The sequence below is a fragment of the Copidosoma floridanum genome, unplaced genomic scaffold, assembly GCF_036245765.1.
Source record: "Copidosoma floridanum isolate Cflo_tuat_1 unplaced genomic scaffold, Cflo_Japanese_pri ptg000013l, whole genome shotgun sequence".
Classification (NCBI taxonomy): Eukaryota; Metazoa; Arthropoda; class Insecta; order Hymenoptera; family Encyrtidae; genus Copidosoma; species Copidosoma floridanum.
In genome coordinates this window covers 36,251,225-36,270,735 of record NW_028321890.1, presented here as the reverse complement: position 1 = coordinate 36,270,735, position 19,511 = coordinate 36,251,225, and the positions used below count along the sequence as shown (strand labels likewise).

The following is a 19,511-nucleotide window of genomic DNA, read 5'->3' as shown; positions in this document are numbered from 1 at the left end:
GGATAAACAAAATTACCAGTAGGTAATTAAATTATGAGAATTTTAATAGACCGTGTACTTAGGTATACAACTGTTTCTGGGCCAAAATTATACACCAACTATCATAGTATATTTATAACGTAAATAAAATTGTCACTTGTTTTGACCAACATATATTTTCATAGCCCACGCTACGGATAAGAAATAATTATGGCGCTGGTTAATATGTCATTGCTTCAGTGTAGTGATACTCCGGATCATATGCAACCGTACACACAGCCACGTACCAAAGGCTGTAAAATAAATGCGAACCTCGATGCTTACGTCACTTTGGAGTAAGTATACATATAAGTAAAAACAACAATTTAATTTTTGACTAGTATATTTTTAATATTATAATACAGGACAAATGTACTTTGAAGACTTTTTTTTTCTCGTATTTCGATCATACCTTATCATGGGGGGAAATCGCTACACAGTCAAAATCCAATTTTGTTTTTGTTTTTTTTTTTTTTTTTTTCGACAAAAATAAACTTCGGTGATTCTCGTACGCCATATTTATGTCGAAGGAAATAACTATATCATACAGAGAGGAGGAAAAATACTATTTACTTTTTTTGTTTTTTTTTCTTTTTTTCCTGACTTTTCTTTTCTTCATCAACAATGGCCTCGCGCGTCGCAATCAAATGGCACGCCAATTCATTTTATGGCTTGATTAACAACAAGTAATTTTTCTCGAAACATATATTATCACATGAATTCCCTCACATTTATACAACTCGCCTTAACTTTACAACATTAAATTCTACGACACCGGGAGTCATCATCATATCTCTCTCTCTTACAAAACTATATACGCGATGAAACATGTACAAGTTGAACTCGGAATTGTGGAGAAAAATTCGTTTATTCTCAAACGGTGTATGCGAAAAGAAAACCCATATCCAGTACACAGTTGCTCCGACATTCCTAAACAACCCAATCAAAAACACCTCGAAGTGCTTTTAAACACATTTTCCTCGTTTGCTTACATATATGTGTACGTATATACGGCGCATTTGTCACCATCACGACATAGTACCGATGTCGCGTGAGACGAGTTTCGTCGAGTCGCGGGAACAAAATGTTCGAGACCACGTAAAAGAACGCGCACACGCATAAAACACCCTCGCCGATGGCGTGCACGCGGACAGCAGCACCCGCCACTGCTGTGTATATATACGACCATTTAAGCGCATCGGATCCACCAGCCAATAAACGGATCGGCGTTTAGACTCTCGCGCGAGAGCTTCATTAGGCAGCGCCGACGAATGGCTTTAGTGCACCCCATATATGCTATTTTTTTTTTTTTTTTTTCTTCTCATTTCCGCCGTAGATACATAATACACGCGACAAGCCGACGGGTGCTTTTATCGCTTTACTGGGCTACTTGTGCGCGAAATTTCGCTCCTTTACGGCCCCTACTTCGCAGCGCGAATGCAATAACCTCCGTCCATGACGACTCGGTGATTTATGGCAAGCCTATATACTGCGTTTTGAAGCCACCGTGTACACACGTGTGTACGGAATAAATTAGCCGCGTGTAATTACCAATTACCGCGATCGCGACCAAGAAATTTGGATTTTTTTTGTCAATCATCAACCCTTTGGGCAACACACGAGTACGTGGCGTTTTCTTGCACATCGGATATAATCGGTTTGATGCATAAATGTTCCCAAGAGTCAACAGAGTATATACCTATATCCGTGCTACTCTTTCATGGTGACATCTACCCGTATATATACATCTCGAGAGTATTTATACAATATACAGTATACATCGGAGTGGGGGGGGGTATACACCGGTATACTTGGTTACATTTCTACAAACAAAAGTCAAGATGCAGAACGGAGGAAGCGTTTCTATATAGATCCCGGAGTGTATTTACAAAAAACGAGCTCGCTCGTGCGTGTACAATGTAAAAAAAAAAACATAAAAAAAATTGCAGAGACGCAGTCGATCGCCTGCAGTTAAATGATCGGTTATCTCAAGAGAAAGAAAGAAAAAACTGTGGAGAAGTGGAAAGGACGTTCAGACGTCCTTGCCGACGACGATGCCGCAGGGCTGTACGACGCCCGTGTCCAGAAGCAGCCTCGGCCTCTTGGCCGCGATCCTCCCCTCGTCCTTCTTAAGGAGCTCCTCGATGGAGTAGGGGTTGCGTTTCCTGGGGCTCGGCTGCGGTTGCTGGGCGTCGCTGGAGCGCGCCCTGCCACCCACGTGGCGGATGAAAGCGCTGCGATTGCCGCCCATCTCGACCATCGGCGGACTGGTGCTCTTGGCCTTGGCGACGCAACGCGGGAGGTCGTCCAGGTCGCTCTTGTCGAGGGAGTCGTCGCTGCCCACCAGCGAGCTCGAGCTCGACTTTACCTCTATCGCCGTCTGCGACTGGGACTCCTGGGCGTCGAGGCTGCTTTTTTTGTTTTTCACACACATTATTTAGTTTTTTTCACTTCATTTTTCTTGTTTTTTTTTTTTGAAGGACAATACGATACTCACTGGACTCCGTTCCGCAGGTGGAGGCTCGTCGCTTGGTACAGCGACGAGTAAAAACTCGAGTTCCAAGTGGGCGTCGGGGCGCCCGAGACGTGCAGCGGACCCAGAGCGCCAGGGTAAAAGAACTGGTAGTCCGTCCTCAACAGAGACTCTGAAATTGGGGTTTTAAATGTAACAAAACTCGAGCCATCACGTGCCATAGGCAAAAAGACTTTGTATCGCGTGCCTTTATCCATTTACTGAGCATCTCGACACCTCCCGTGGGCATACACCTCTCAAAGTCTCTATTCTCCGTGAAATTCATCAAAGGTGCATTCGCAAAAAGAACCGCGGGCGCCGCCACTCTACCTATTCCGGAAAAAACAACCGCTAACGCGCCAACTTTGACGCCCATATTAACCGAAAAACCGAGATTCGTCCATAGTCTACTTTGTTATAATATGTATATACATACAATACTTGTACATCGGACACAACGCGCGTGCATATATATATACACATCATAATCACAATTCGCGTGCTCGGCAAAACAGGAACCTCTAATGACTTAATTTCCCTGGTGATGATCGTCTTTGAAAAAACGTTTTGCACGATATGGCCCCCAGAAAGCCGACAGGTGCGCTCTCGGGGCCATTAGCAAAAATGGTCTAAAAACGCGCGCGTGTGTATATATGCCTAGGCGTCCCCTTTCTTCCTCTCCTTTCGCGCTTACGCTTCCGGATCGGAACGAGAAGACAGCTGTCGCATACGCGTGTGTATAGAGATGAGGAGTCAAGATAGCGCCAACGTCCCTCCGGAGATGATCTCGAGAGAGAGGTGCGAACGAGAAGGATTTCGGCGACCAAAGGGAACGCGACAAGATCAATCGATAAATGACGATCGGTGGATAAAAAAAAAAAAACTCACCTCCTCCGGGGATGGCAGGGGCGCCGGGCGGCGACACTTGCTGGTGGGAGTAGGGAGACGCGGGGGCGGACTCGAGTCCACCGGGGCCGGGGTGCACCTCGGCCGGGAGGCCACCGCCCCTCAGTATTCTATTGACGGAGGACACCGAGGGCAGGCTTTGGGGATCGCAGGCGCCCTGCCTGGCCAACTGCTCCCTTATCTCCCAGGCGAACATGGTCGGCTGCTCCTGCTTCATACGCAGTATCTTTTTCACGACGCTCGGCGTCGCCACTTGCTGCAAATAGTTGGTTTTTGTCGTCATCTGTGCTCCGGGCAGGATAAATATATATATATATTTGTATGTATGTATGCATGTATGTACATCCCATTGCTGTTGATTGATCTTTTTTTTTTTTTTCCACAACAATCATACGTATAAAATGGATGACGTTCGAGCGAGAAATCGGTATAAGCCCCTATATACGCATATATACGTATGCATTAATGTCGATAGGGACGGTGGGCGTGTACATCCGGCAAGTGTATAATCATAATAATACACCGACGTGTGTGGGAGCGCCTTGAGTCCCCTTATCACTCGTTACCACCGCCACGCGATCCAGGGTGATGTGTACGTGTAATTACTCGAGAGAGTGTCGTCTGTCCCCTCGTCACCTATTTCTCGACGATCGTCGGCCCCCCTTATCTAACCGAGGGCAGATGTCACCTGTCCCACCCTCCCCCCCCTTCCCGACTCTCTTCCCCCCGCGCTACCATCGTACGTCGTGTACAGTCGACCGGACGTGTACGTATATAATATGGTGTGCAATAAGCCTTAGCAGTGTCGTCCGATAATCACGTAGTTGTACACGTGGGTTCCAACGACTACGACGACGGAAGTGTCGGAGATCCGTATCTGAGATGCCAGCGTTATTGGGCCCCTTTTGGTAATACGCTGTCCACTTGAGCTGCAGGTATGCGCCCCCTCCCACGGTATATATACACTTGCCCCAAATGCGGTTGACAGAGACAATAACGTTTACAACCCGGGGTGTACGGGAATTGTCCTCTGCACCGTGTACCTATTACTGACACTCGCGTGTATCTATCTACCTCTCGATTCTTGTACTGTGCGAGATCGAGAGAGCTACCGATTCTATACGCAAGGAGAATGTGTAATGTCGGTTTCAACGATGAGCGTATATTGAGAGTCCATATACAATCGAGCAAAAAGTATTCACGATAACGATACACCTATTAATACGATTTTACGTAATAATATAACTTTCGCGATCTTTTTTTCTCTCATCGAGCAAATACTATTGGCAGAGTAGAAAAGTAAACGCGCGCGATGTGATTCCAAAATCGATGAAAACCAACAATACCATAGGAATGAAACTTATACTAACGGTGAGCGAAAAAAACTAAAAAAAATCGGTCAAGGCACTCGTATCGGCCAATTAAAGCAAATTACCATTACCTATAGAAATAAGAAGCCGATATTATAACAACGCTGAATAATATACACGCGCGAATTATAATATGTGGTATAGCCAAAATCTCATTTCTCTCTACACCGTTCCGGTATACCCTATATGCATACATAATATAGGGTATAATATATTATACATATATAATATACACGTCCAGCTCGCGTGGCTCGCGCGTTTGCACTTTCCTCCCTTTTTTGAATACATTATACCCTTACCGCAAAACCCATGCCAGGTATATATATATATACACACTCACGAGGCAAAGCCCGAGCGGGATCTCGATCTTCGATCTTGAAAATCCGTGCAAGCGCGCACGCGTAACCGAGCCGAGAATTAAATACACGTATAATACACACACACACACCGCGGAGCGTTAGCACGAGGCACGAAGCTCTGGTTTTGCGGCATACATTATTTTTTCATACATCCCTTCCTCGGGAGCTCATTTGCAATTCAAATTTACCAAAATGAGCGGTCACACTTGCCATGCTTTTCCACGTGTATATATATATCTATACGTATTTATAGGTGCACTCGCGCTTTTGCACATACATATATGTGGCGAGAGGTATAGCGCAATTATACACACACACACGAGGGTCGAAGTATAAACCAGCCGAGCGGCGCTATCGGTATGTAAGATCGGTAAGCAGAAGCCGAATACGAGGGACGCTACCCTTTGGGGCACCTACACTTCTTTCCCTCCTTCCTTTTCGGTAATTTCTCTTTTGTGTGCGCGCAAGTTGTACACCTATCACGTGTTCCCTCTCGATGGACGAGGCCCCGGGTAATTTGCCGTGGACTACTGTCATTTTCTACGACGAAACGAAAGGAAAAAAAAAAAAAAAACGATGTCTCGCACGAAACCATCACGCTTTGATACCTGTTATGGGAGGAGGAGGAGATGACCGGCGACGATTAGCCGTGATGGGGCCAAACGATTTTCCCGCGCTAACGTTTGCAAAAGGGCGGCAGGGGGGGAGAGTGGACACTCGAAGGGCGGCGCGACGGGGCCACCCGGGCGTGACAGCAGATTCCGCGCGCCGATACGCTCCTGTACAATCTTCACGCGGGACACGTTTGGGTGGGGAAAGGAAAAAAAAAAAAAACCGTTATCATTTTCCGAATCTTTTTTTTTTTTCAGTTCGATTCCGAGGATCACCGAAGCTGTTGTTATCATCGCTCCGAAGGAGAGACAGAAAAAAAAAAAAAAATCGTAGAGGTTATTGTTACGAAGAGCAAATCGAAAAGAAATCGATGTTGGACGACAACGTAATATCGAAACGCAAACAGATAGAGAGGACGACGCGCCGCGAAAGATCTTAATTGCGCGATAGCGAGGGAGCACCCAAGTGTGGAGCGTCGCTTGGACGGGCCTTTTATTTGCACAGGTCTTGGACGAGAATCGAACCTTTCTCCATTTCATTCCCTATACATCGAGTCTTTCGTCTTGTATTTTTTCCACGGTTTGAAAAAATATACAAACTCGCAAATGTAACGTAACGCAGTCGCGTATACCCGTGATCGTAGTTTATTATTCATCCGGTTAATAACAGCGACGACAACACCCCTCGAAATATCGATTCTCCCGTACCTATATACTTATACGGTACACGGAAAATACTCTTGTAACATCAGCAACGACAACCTGTACAACACACAATATATATTATGTATAAATACACGGTTCGACATGTCGTTACACTTGTAGTGTTCGCACGTGCGGGTCACAGGTATATAATCACTTTGGCGTTGAAAAATCCAGGTACGATTCGGTGAAGCGATATTTATCTGTTTCGACCCCGTTTTGTCTTTTGCGATTTTACACGTGTGTCGCGTATTTTGTTTTGTTTTGTCCACCTGCAAGGGGGTGGATGGGTTTCTCTCCTCACCTCCGAATAATACGTAATTGTGCGGCGTTTACCGCGACGACGGGACTTGCATATTTCATAAGACGCTCCATTTGCCCGTCCCTCATTACCACGCTCGCTCGCTTGACGCGGTTTCTTTTCCGAGTGCAAAAACATGTACACACGCTGTGCGTAAATAGTACATAGTGCCGCGAAAGCACACGTTACGCGACTCTATATATAGTGCATCACTGGATACGTAACGTTTATACATGCATGAGCTGTTTGGCCCCCCCTCTCCTGCACGTAGTGTGTGCTGATGAAGAACAGTCGCATATGTACATAATAATTATATTCACATACATAGATCACGTACGCGGAAACACGTGTACTTACGTATATAGATGACCCGGACGATTAATTTAGTCACACGCTTTAATTATCGATGCGCTTCGAATCGGGTAGTTGCGATATATGTGCTTCCGTTCACGAGGAAGTTGATACGAAAAGTCAAACATTGAATTACTAAAAATTATTGTAACTAGAGAGTGCTTGAACAATTTTTTAAGGACTCAATTTTTCAGAAATTTGTTGGTAAAATCAAGCGTATGCTCAAAGGATATGTTGCTCGAAAATTCGATGTTATGTAAAATGTATATACTTACGGTACGTAACGTAGTTTGGATCAGTATTATAATATTTAAGTGGCTGTGGCATATCGAATTTCTTCCACCGAAAATATACGTGATTATCGTAAAAAGTTCTCAACTCTCGGTGACTTTTTCGACACGCGCAATTACTCGAACAACTTGTGAAAAAAAAAAAACATCCGAAGCGTGAATTTCAAACCGATCAACACGTACAAGGCGGTGGTGGCACCCAATTTTTCCCCAAAATTACCGGTACGAGGATATGTCCCTTTTCGCATTACCATCCGATCTCCATGAAAAAAAAAAAAAAACTCCTCCAAGAGAGAGAGAGAAAAACAAAAAGTCATTTCCCACAGCTACCGACTTGTCCCCCCAGCGAACACACCTCTTCTCACCCCATAACAAGCTCATTTTTCGCTCTTTCGCTCGCAATTTCGCGCATACCTGCGTTACACGCGGCCAAAGTACTCGCGGGCAACCCTCCTCCTCCTCCTCCTTCCAATCCAAACGCACGAGCACAGGTAGACCTGTAATTTTCGTTGCTCAGCCTCGATTATATTACCGGTTTTTACGACGTCGGAGCTGAAACTCCCGTATCCCTGTGTGAGCAGCCTCTCCCCGGCGTAATTAAGAAAACCGATAAGATTATCCCTTAACTGGGTAGTTGGCACCTCGCTTGCGTCCCCTCGTAAACCGATGTGTACTGTGCAATATTATCCTACGCCACTGCACTACGTATACAAAAGTATGGTATTTTATGCTCCCGCCCTTTATTCCCCTGAAAGAATTATGTCGGAGGTGCAGTGCACCTATACCCGCGAGTGATTTCCCGCGTATACTTGGGTATATTATATATATGAGTCCCATTGCCGCGAGTAACCTTCGCTTAAAATCGCATCGGCGACCAACCCAAAGTCCCTTTAAGATACCTAGCCGCGCAGCATCCTCCAACGTGCCAATCATCGCACGGCTGTAAAAACCTTCACCGCGATCTTACGATACGTATTACGGGGAAGGAGTGCGAAAAAAAAAAAAAATACGTATAGGTATACCGAGGTCAGAGGAAGCATTTTCCGTTTAAGGGTATATAGACCAAAGAATGTATATATACCTATTTACGGTAGCTCGTGAACCCTCGGTCGATCGACTGCCACTTTTGCACGTATACCTAATGGGCCAGAGCTCTTTATATTATATATATATGCTCCTCTGATGTGCTCTACTTCCGAAATTATCATTTGTACAATTATACTCCCGTGTTCATGAAAAACAAATGAAAACGTATTATTTTTTTTTTTCGATTAAGTATCTAATATTCCTGGTTCTACTTTATTTTTGTCACGCTTTCAAGTCTTACCGTATTAATTCTCTCTCCGTTCCTCCCGATAAATCAGCACTCCCTCGAACGTCATCCAAATGAAAATATACTCGAAAAAAGTCAACGAGTTGTACCTTTGTCTTGCTGCCGCCGATGCTACCTGGCCTGATGCTCCCAGTCTCGTAGAACCTGGTCAGTATCTTGGACACGCAGCCGTGCGAGACGAGAAGCTGCCGGGATATGTCGCACGGCCTCACGCCCACAAGGGCCAGCTGGACGATCTTTTGGCGCACGCAGTCGGGCAGAGGTCGGCCGTTAACGAAGACTCCGCCCAATTGGTTGACTCCCGCTTGGCCTGAAATCAAGTATTATGTATAAAGATCGCTGTTTGGAAGATTAATTTTTTTTTTTTTTTCTTAACTTATTTATACATGTACCAACTCACGAGTGCAGCGTGTTCAAATTAAGTCTCTCCGCGCGTTGCTGTATTACAGCACAATACGGTACCCCACCCTTTCCATCGGCAACAATTTACCGCCAACATATCCCAATGAACATCCAATTTTCAACGCGACACCTTCACTCGTTTATCTCCCAAGGAATAGTAAAAAAAAAAAAAAAAAAAACCCCGGTAACGACCCGCTCGCTGTACACGCAAGTAATTACAGCTCATTTTTTTACTCTCTCGCTCGCGTGGCAATCGTTTCCACGTGTTATTAGCGATTTCAACGAGCTGTCAATGCCCACACGCGGACCATCGGATCCCCACTCGGTTTTTCCTACCCGCACTCGTTACAAATGTGCATAGGTATTACATTATATATGTATACCTTTAGCGGAACCCAACGCTGATAATATACACGCATTAAAATTATCACTCGGCGAACCGCCACGACGCGGTAACGATGAGTTATACACACACACATCGGACTGCACTCCTTATTCCGGGAAGCGAAATTCAATGTTCACACAGCCACCCATCGAGGATACGCTACTTGGCGTCATCAACAGTGTACCAGTGTATAACGTATACATACGGTCCAAATTCCAAGAAAACAATATACAAATGTATAGGTACGCCGGAGAGAGAGAGAGAGAGATGATCGGTTGGATTGGGGCCCTTTTGGAGGCACCTCCCTCATCCGACTCGGCGGCGCACGGCAGCAACGACACAAGCTATTAGTATTATCCTATACGCGTCTCGGGGAGTCTGCGTGTCCATCATCGGAGCATCAGCGCTCGGTGACACCGGCAACAGGTACATATATATAAGGGCTAGCCGCAGGTGTCTCTCCTCCCTGTGCCTATATACGCACATAGGTCTAATGATCTGCGTGCGCGCGTGGACAAGAGCGTGTATAATTAGCCGATGGGATGCGTTATATACATGTGAGGCCGGGGCCGCACGCGCGACACACACAAGAGTTCCCTAGACCAAAATTGCTTCCTGCGAAAGAGGAGGAGGAGTATATATACAGCGCCATAGCCATCCTGTGCACACGTACGTGGGGGCCCTGCAGCTTTTACGAGTTACCGGCGCGTCCGTCTGTATCTCGGGTGTCTATCTTTTTTTCCTCTTTTGTTTTGTTCATGCGGAGTTTCCATCACCTGCCAAAGAGGCGAGACGTGTCAAAGGGAACGAGGGCAGCCGGAGGTGGGAGCACGGAAAAATAAAACGGCCGATAATTAAGTAGTACCTATACATATATATATACTCAACTCGATACTCGTTTTGTTTACGAGTGTGTGTATATACATACATATAGTTGGGTAACAGGGACGCGTCGAATCTCTCCCCCCGTCTTGTTATTCCGAGCGCGCGGGTTATATACATCCTTCTCCCTTACCTTTTTTTTTTTTTTCTTTTTTTTTTTTTCTCTACATACTAAACTCCTCTATTATTGGGTTCTTTCAATTTACGGCTCTCCCTCGTTTTGTGGCTCTCGTTTGTACATAGATACGGGGAGCCAATATATACGTATACATTTATGACGGGTCGAGCTGGAAATGTTCGATCAAACGGTCCATTTCAACGCGAGTGTGTTTGATGCACGTATAACATAACGGATCGGAGATTCCGGCAAAGGACCTGCTTTTTCTCCCCCAAATATATACTCCGTGTCTCCGAGCGTGTATATATAGGTACACATGGCATCGGCTCCGTGGCTAATTATCCGTCCGCGCCGCTAATAACGTCATTAACTCAATTACGCGCCGAAAGGGACATTTATGTGTGTGTGTGTGTATACATATAGCGGCCAGGGGGGGTGGGGTGGCATTTTTGGGGCCAGAGCCGCGTCTCGGGAGAGAAATTTCATGTTGCGCGTGCACGCGCGTCTTTTTGCCCGATCGACTTGCGCGGGGGATCGCTGGTATAATTCGGCAATTTTGTTTTTTGCACGACGGGGCCGCGGTTTAATTGAATCGTCCCTCGTGCCCACGGTGTCCGGTGAAATTAATAAAAATTAATCCACGACTAACGAGAAGGTATTCGCCGAGCTGGCGTGTACAATGGGTTCGCTTGCAGCTGCAGATACCGATTTTTATTAAAATATAGCCGAGGGAGGGGAAAAACAAAAAGAAAGAAAGAAATTGTCCCTCTTTCAATTAGAGCGGGGCGCGTCTCTTTTCCCCCGCGGCGGCGGCACGCGAGAGGGGCCTCTTGCAAAATTCTAACCGATCGTAAGTCACCTCTTTTTCTTTGGTCGCCGAGCGCGCATTAAGGAGGAAGCGCGAGAAATCGGGCGAGGACCCTCCGGGCGACGCGTCGCGTGAAATCGCCGGGGATCCTAAATTATTACTTATACTGCCTCGGCGAAAAAAAAGGGCCCCTACACATCTGTCCTCTCGTGCGCGAGTACCGCGTACAGCGTAATTGCGGGATTTGCGATTTTTCGTGTATACATGAAGATTAATCGAGCTGCCGGTGAAATTAGGGACTGCTCCGATGCCGATTAGATCATTTTCGAGGGCCGAAAGGACAAAACGGGCCTTTTTCTGTTTTTCTTGCAGCTGACGTCGCGTGACATCTCGGGGGACCAAAGGAAACACAAAAATTATTTCCAAACGATTACATTATTTATCGCACCGTCGGTACACATGCACTTGTAAATGTAGTTTTGCCATAGTAAGATGTAATTTTGTTTTAATTCGCATTGTAATTTTCTCCAAAAGTAAAAAAAAAAAAAAAAAAAAAAAAAAAAAATGGCTACATACACATCGGAGATAAGATCGGTAGGTACAAATCACACACACGCGCGCTCGCGCAGTGCAAACAAAATTGCCAACCGGAGCACTTTGAAAAAGGAGGGTGAGGGGGGTAAAGCGAATTATGAAAATCAAGATGCAGCACTGCGGGCTGATGGGGGCAACAATAATTTGCGCGATGTCGTTGATGCGAGGGTCGCCCGGCACCCCCGATACATATACATACACTTGGATGAGCGGCCCGTGCGAGGAGCTCTCTCTCTCGGAAATTAGCGAGCTAATACCGCACGGAACGGACAAAACGATCGCTATCGGGTCCCTCTCTCTCTCTGTCCCGAGCGTTTAGCCGTCTAGCGCGTGCACCTGCTGGTGATGGGTGAAGGGTGTTCTAGCGTATATACCTGCTCTCGCGCTAAACGGATTCTCTCTCTCGACCGATTGTTATTTGTTCCTCCTACTCTTTTCTTTTTTTTCTTCAGACAAACGCCCCTTGTTCGGCGAGGAAGGAAGTGCGAAGGCACGCGACGTAATTCCAGAGGATCGTATCTCCCGGGATTGGGTTTTGGGGTTGTTGGGGCGGGAGGTCTCGATGATGATGGTAATGGGGCGCAGTTGGGCGCTCGTGTATACGTGCATAATCGGGTTAGTTCGCGTCGTATTCATCAATATAGTGTGGCGTCGAAAATTGGATGATAAAAATCAATATTCCCCTACCTCTACCTACATTCATATGGTATATACTTATAGGTATATGCCTTTGATGATGAAATTGTAAGCGATTTCCAAGGTAAACATCCATTAGGGAACACGCTTCTTTTTTTTTTTTTTTTTTTCCTTTCCTTCGCTATGTAGAGTCTAGTTTGATTATCTATTAGCTGATGCCTCGGTTGTACAGTAATCATGCCCCGTGCTGCAGGGGTTTCGTGTTTCGAATAAATCACGAATTCACCCAAAAAATGCAAAAGTGAATCTTATTACCGTTTTCAATTTTTTTTTCTTCTTTTTTTTTATGCATAAGAAAGGAACGACTTTTTAATTCAGCTTATTCATGATCACGCGATAACGATTGAAGCAAATTAAAAAGCAGATCGATAAATTGAGTTAGCTTTTATTAATAAAAAAACTATTGACGCAAAAATGAAGGAAAACACGATGTATATTACGTAATATTTGCGCAACTTGTTATCGACTAAACCATTTTTAGACCCAAATACTTTGAGGTTGAATAAAAACAGTGCTCTAAGGAATCGAGGTGGCATTAAATTTCCCCTGCGTTACAAAAAAAAAAAAAAAAAAAAAAAAGGGAAAAAAAATTTCCCGCTGTATACTTCACAGGTACAAGCCCGGATTTTGACAAAACGAAGGTGGGCACGTCCATCCGCGGGACGAAGCGCGGGGGGTTTTCGAAAAAACCTGCGTGACGATCGAGACCGTGTCGCCCGGAAAGGCTTATATTTTTCAAAGCGGCGCACATAAAATTACATCCAGGGAATCAGAGAGACGGGGCTCGCAATCAAAATCCATTTACAAAAGCGAGAAGAGCAGGGAAGCCGAGGAGATGGAAGCGATATTTTATATATATATACGTGCGTGTCCTAGAGAGAGAGAGGCAGTGCGCGCTTACGTCGCAGTATAAAATTCCCCGTTAATTACCGTCTCGAAACGTGCCATCCGAATCGTAATTCAGGCGTGCTTTGTGTACGTATATGTGCGTGTGTGTACATGAGCGCGACCGAAACGACGAGGATGGGATGTATAAAAGAGGAAAAAAAAAAAAAAAAAAAGGTAAAGAACAGGCGCGACGAGGGGATTTGATTTTTACTACCGCACGGTCATTCGGTCATTTGGGGAAGCTCGTCCTCTCTGATCTCGCCGCCCGGGACCGGCCTATATGTGCATGTGTATGTGTGTACGTACACACGCGCGCGCGCCCGGTTTCTCTGATTTACGTGTCACGATGACGCTATACTTGTAGATTACCTACGGTAGCACTGATGCGTACATAGGCTGTGAATATATCGCGCAAAGTGATAGCGATTGCCGTTAGAGTCCCTTTACCTTTACTTGTGACTTTTTGCCGTTTGCACCCATATACGCTACTCTCTACACTAAGATACGAATGGAAGAACAAGTGTTTGGTATAGTTAAAATATTAACGAAAAAAATTGCTTTTCATCGTATGGTATATATACATATATACACACTATATAGTAATTTAATGTAATTATATAATAATACAAGCGATGGTTATATTAAGTAAGTAAGTAAGTAAGTAAGTAAGTCTTTATTTGGCACTAAGGACTCAGAGGTCCTGTATAGTGCTTGACATGATGAATTACAGCAGATACATTGTTGTACAAGCGTTGAAAGTGTAAAAACAGCTATCACAGGTAACGCTCAAAGAAAATATCATATAAAACAAAGAGATAATAAAATAAAATATATAAATAAATAAAAAGATAAAAAATAATTAAATAAAATAAAAAATGTGCATAATAACAACACTGATGTAATAAAAACAGTAATGGTCAAGTAAAGTATGATAAATAAAATAAAATGGAAATACAACGAACAATTTTAAGTTGACAGTTATTACGTCCTGTCGAGGATAGAAAACAGTCACGGCGAGTGATGTATATAAAAACTTTGTTGCTCTTGATGCTCTTTGGCAAAATCAAAAGTTCACATGGTCGATCGATCGAAAAAATGAACTATCGGCAAACGCAAACTACCGGGGAATAAAATGGAGAAAAAAAAAAAAAAAAAAAAAGAGAGAGAGAGGTCTTACCTGTGTGCGGCATCTCGGCGAGCGGCAGTCGTGGAAAATCCACCTGGAACCGAAAAAAACAAGAGATAAATCACCCCACGTATATATAATATATACTCCCCCATCCCCCGTTTCTCGAACAGCAGGTATATATACTAGTCATCGCGGGATACGGAAAGGGGCACCCGCCGTATACCCTCCCGCAATGCATCAAATCACGAGATACGAAATCACGTTGTATATAGATTGTACGCGCGCAATACAACAACGACGACGGGGATAATCGGGCGATCGGTATAAGCCGGACCGTGGCCAGCAGGTACACGGTGCCGCGCGCGAGACTAATGAATTTAAATGTATTCAAAAAAAGGGCGCTCGACACTTGACACGACCGCAGGTATACAGCGTTGTGGCCCTCAAATCAGTCATATACAAGAGCCACGGAGACGGTAGTTTGGCCGATAAGCGCGAAAAAGCCGGTAAAGCGCGCGCCACGCTTATACAATATACGCACCGTACACACGCGCAACTGACCGTGACTCTTAGCGTTTTAATTCCATATATATACGCACACGCTTAGGCTTCCTATAGTTTTATGGATTTTTCTTTTTTCTTTTTTTTTTTTTTTTCATGCTCAACGCGCCGACCAAAGTTTTTATTCGCCTCTATTTGGACTGGTGCGCGCGCGATAAATGAAAATTTACGGCTCACTCGCGTAATACTTATATATATATATATATATAATAATAATCTCCCGAGTGGCCCGGGTCGAAGCTTAAATCAAGATTCGATCCGTTGCGACGGGCCCCGGCGTTCCGCTTAATTTATTCGGGTTACCAGAAAAACTCACCACAGCCAGAGAAGGAGTTCCACCACCAACTCGAAAATGGAAACAACACGCCACATATAATACATATATACACACACCCATAGCCGAAGCATGTCCATACGGAATTTTTATAATATTATACGGATCGCGTTGAAGTATCCGGCGTTTCTTTACGAGCCGAAAGGAGACGACACACGGAAGATTCGGTTTGCGCCTCGCGTCGTTTGATTAATCAACGCTCGAAGCTGATTTATATACCTGGGCCCCCGGGAGATTTAAGTAAATACGCGTGTACGCGAGAGAGAGAGAGAGCCCAAAAGGCTTTTGGATCTTTTTTTTCCCGAAAGAATGTTAATTCGAAATCAAACGGGAGGAGCTGGAGGAATAAAATAAAATTCATCAAACGCGTCCGCGCGTCAACGTATTTTCCGGTGTTTGTGTGTGTATATGCACGTATTTATACGTACAAACAGGTGTCTCGTCCAAAAATATATATTTATATATATGTTATACACATAACCGCGAGCTTTCATCGGCCGCATCGCGTAGTGCGAAGGTAAAAAATGTAAGCCACCCTCGAGCTTTTCGTTCACGTGCGCGCAAGCTACGACGTAAGGAGCAACAACAAAAAGGGGCGTATGGCGTGTACTTGGGGATGCAAATTAATGCGCGATCACCGAAGCGGTCGCCATCACCCCCTCTTCATAGCGAGCGAGCGCTTTTGTGCACGCGCCGGGCTCAAACCTCCTACCGTTAATTTATATATGTATATATGCACATACACACCGCGGTCGAACACCCGTGTGCTCTCGATCTGATTTAATTGTTGCGCTTTATTTACGCGACCTCCAGCCACGGGGCGATTACGCGCAATATATGCATATTTTTTTTTTTTTTTTTTTTTTTTTTTTTTTCATGCATACACTCAGTGCGCGGACACGCTCTTTGGGCTTTATGTCGCCCCCCCCCCCCGCTCGTACTGCCCCTCCATTGATTTTCATTGTCCTTTTTCTATGCAAGCTCGGACTAAAGCTATACTTGTGCATGTTCGGTATAATAAATATACATCCTTTTGGGAGTATACGGGAACATGTATGTATATGGTGCAGGTCGGATCGTCCTCTCGCGGTGCAAACAGCTTCATCCGATACGTGAGGCACGCTTCTGTGATACGTGTTGCAATTAAGCGGCGCATTCCCGGTGCTCCCTTCTGCGGTGTTTTTCTCGTCACGTGCACCGGTGTATACACCGAGGCTGCTCCTCCTCGCTCCAACATTTATACTCTTATTCATCGGGTTCGCGGCGCGAATTGAGAGATAAAAGGGGAGCACGAGCGCGTCCTTAATTGTTCGTCCTCTCTTGCCGATACACACGCACTTCATAATTTCACCGGCGGCATCATTGATGCGTTCTTACATTGCCTGCCCCCTTCCTCTCTCGCTCCCTCGTTTCTTCGAGCGCTTAATCACACGGATTGATTGATAAGGTGACTCTCGATACGTATATAATTTCACTACAAGTCGTTTTGAGATCGGATTATTGTAGCTTTTTAATTACGCATCGTATGGGTTTTTTTTTTTTTTTCATCTACAGCGCAAGTGAATTGCTTACAATACGACTGGTTTTTGTGAGATTTTTGTATAGGAATGGGTCTTTCACGCGTTCAGCGCTTGATTTAGTTTCCAATGAATTAATTACTTAAAAATCAACCGTTTCGGTCAAGAATGATGAAAACTTTTTTTTTAACATGCCAAGAAATTCGGTACTTATCGGGTTTTGAGGTCAATTGGGTGTTTATTGTACAAGTTACTTCTAAAGTTATAAGTATAATTGTTCTTGGTCATTTTGATGACATTCCGAACAAAATGTTCCAATTCATTGAATATTAATTATAAAATCTTACTGATGTTGCTTATCCTGACGCAGGACTACAGCTATTGTCAAAGCGTCTCTGCCAAGTTTACCGCCAACTCACCCCTTCTCTCTCCAATGATGATTATTTTTCTACCTTAAAAGTAAAAATCAATACTTATCTCCACGGAAGGGAATAAAAGCCAACTAGGCAATCGAAAGTGCGCGTCAAACTATTACCGCACGCGTGTCCGGGGAAAGGGCAGAAAATCAATGCAGGGTTTTTTTTTTTTTTTCATAAGATCTACCAGCTACGCGATACTACCAGATTCACCCGAATCGTACTCTTCGGATCTCCCGATGAACACCGACAGCTATAAAAATCCAAGCGCATTAGTGCCGCTTCTGCCGCGCGAACCGACTCCTCGATGTACCCTCCACGATAATCCTATACACTTATGCTTGTATTTTTTTTTTCCTCCCTACCTTGGCGCAAAATCACCGCCAGAGCGGAGGAAATCGGCTTTTTACGGCGCGTAACGAGAGAGGTAGTGGACGGTAGCGCTTCTTTTTCCCCGGTGCTAATTGACTCGCATCTGAACGGAGGACGATTTCGGACCTAAACACTTATCAATATATCGTTTGATTTTTGCCGATCAAATTAAACAACCGGTGTCGCTCGACTCTGGAAAATTGAGACGTAACCGATCTCTGCCTCATATCTGCTCTATACGAGGTATCCGTGAAATCGCCGCACTTGTAAAGATACAATTCGCAATTTACGACCGGTAAACTAGAGACTCGGTTCCGCTACCACGAGCGCGTGTCAAAGAACAACAAAAACACCTCCATAGAGAGGCTTATCTCGCCGGATGATATTTTGTCGTCGCTTGCACGCCGGCGGGGCCTGTATCGGCGTATCTGCGCCAGGGATCGGTATATACTATCGTCGAGATCGGCGCGCATTTGCATGGAAATCGCGGCTCCCCGGCCTTACCGATCTTTTCATTACATTATGCTACCACCAGTGTGACGCGTACACCTTTGGTTATTACAGGCGCGCGATAACCCAGAGAGACTCGGAGATCCTCGGTCCTTGTACCGAAAGCGCGTGGGCGAACGGATGCGTGGAGGGAAAAAAAAAAAAAAAAAAAAAAGAATCTCAACTTTTCCGCCAACGATTGGACGAGACCGAGGCAACACGGAGTAATTGGCATAATTCGGGGAGGTGGCGCGCGTTATTCACGCCACTCTCTCCTTTGCTCCTGGAAAGCACGAAAAAAATTTGCATTTTAAATGAAGCGATAGCGTGCCGCGCTACCACCAACCCCTCGGTCCTCCCTCCTTTTTTTTTTCCCTACCTCGGCGGTACTTTGTGTTTCATAAGAACCTCTAATATTTATCGCGCGTATACACATAATCCCCCGCGAGCGAGCTTGAAAGCTTTCCCCCCCCCCCAACACTGCAGTCGAAGGAGCTTTCAAGCTCGCGCTCTAATTGTTCCGTGCCCCCTTTGGCTTTTAACATCGGGAGCTTCATTGTAAAATACCTGCACTTGTATTTTTTTTTTTTTGTTCAACATGTACGTTTTTTTTCTCACGCCAAGAACAAATAATCAGGTTTGAGGGTTTGTTTCGCGCAACTCGACGAGCATAGAGTTCCAAAACACCCGCCACGGACACGAAACTTCCAACCCAAAGCAATTGCAAAATAACGAAACACATACAGTATATAGGTAAAAACAGATGCTATTGCTCACCTTATACGAGTACACGAGAAGTCAACTCGTCGACTAGCCCAGTCCTCGCGTTATCGGCAGCATCCACGGGCGTGCATCGTACACGGCGGATATTGCACTATGGGGGGTGCAGGCAATCACGACAATGACACCTACAGGGCCTCACTTTAGCCTCGAGCTTTTTAGTACTTTGGTCGCACCGGGTGTCGTTTTAAATTATCAATGAAAAAAAAAAAAAAAAAAAAAAAAAAAAGAAAAAGCACAAAATGAGCACAGCGAAACGGGCGAAAAAAAGTAAAGTGTGTAGGTATATATGATGATAGGAGATGTATAGAACGAGCAAACGACAAGGTCGGACGAGCGGCGCGATGCTGTCCACGCGAGGGACACGGCGTGTCTGCCGAGAATAAA

At 45.0% G+C, this 19,511-nt stretch overlaps 1 protein-coding gene across 1 annotated transcript; it reads right to left on the bottom strand.

The window, feature by feature from the left end:
* Nucleotides 1-1,961: 1,961 nt before the first annotated feature.
* Poxn (paired box pox-neuro) lies at nucleotides 1,962-19,192 on the bottom strand. The gene is given in 7 exon segments (XM_089591053.1): nucleotides 1,962-2,429; nucleotides 2,507-2,663; nucleotides 3,419-3,692; nucleotides 8,113-8,121; nucleotides 8,834-9,063; nucleotides 14,704-14,746; nucleotides 19,122-19,192. Coding segments are annotated over 6 exon segments (1,062 nt in total). The 5' UTR covers nucleotides 14,717-14,746; nucleotides 19,122-19,192; the 3' UTR covers nucleotides 1,962-2,050.
* Nucleotides 19,193-19,511: the final 319 nt, after the last annotated feature.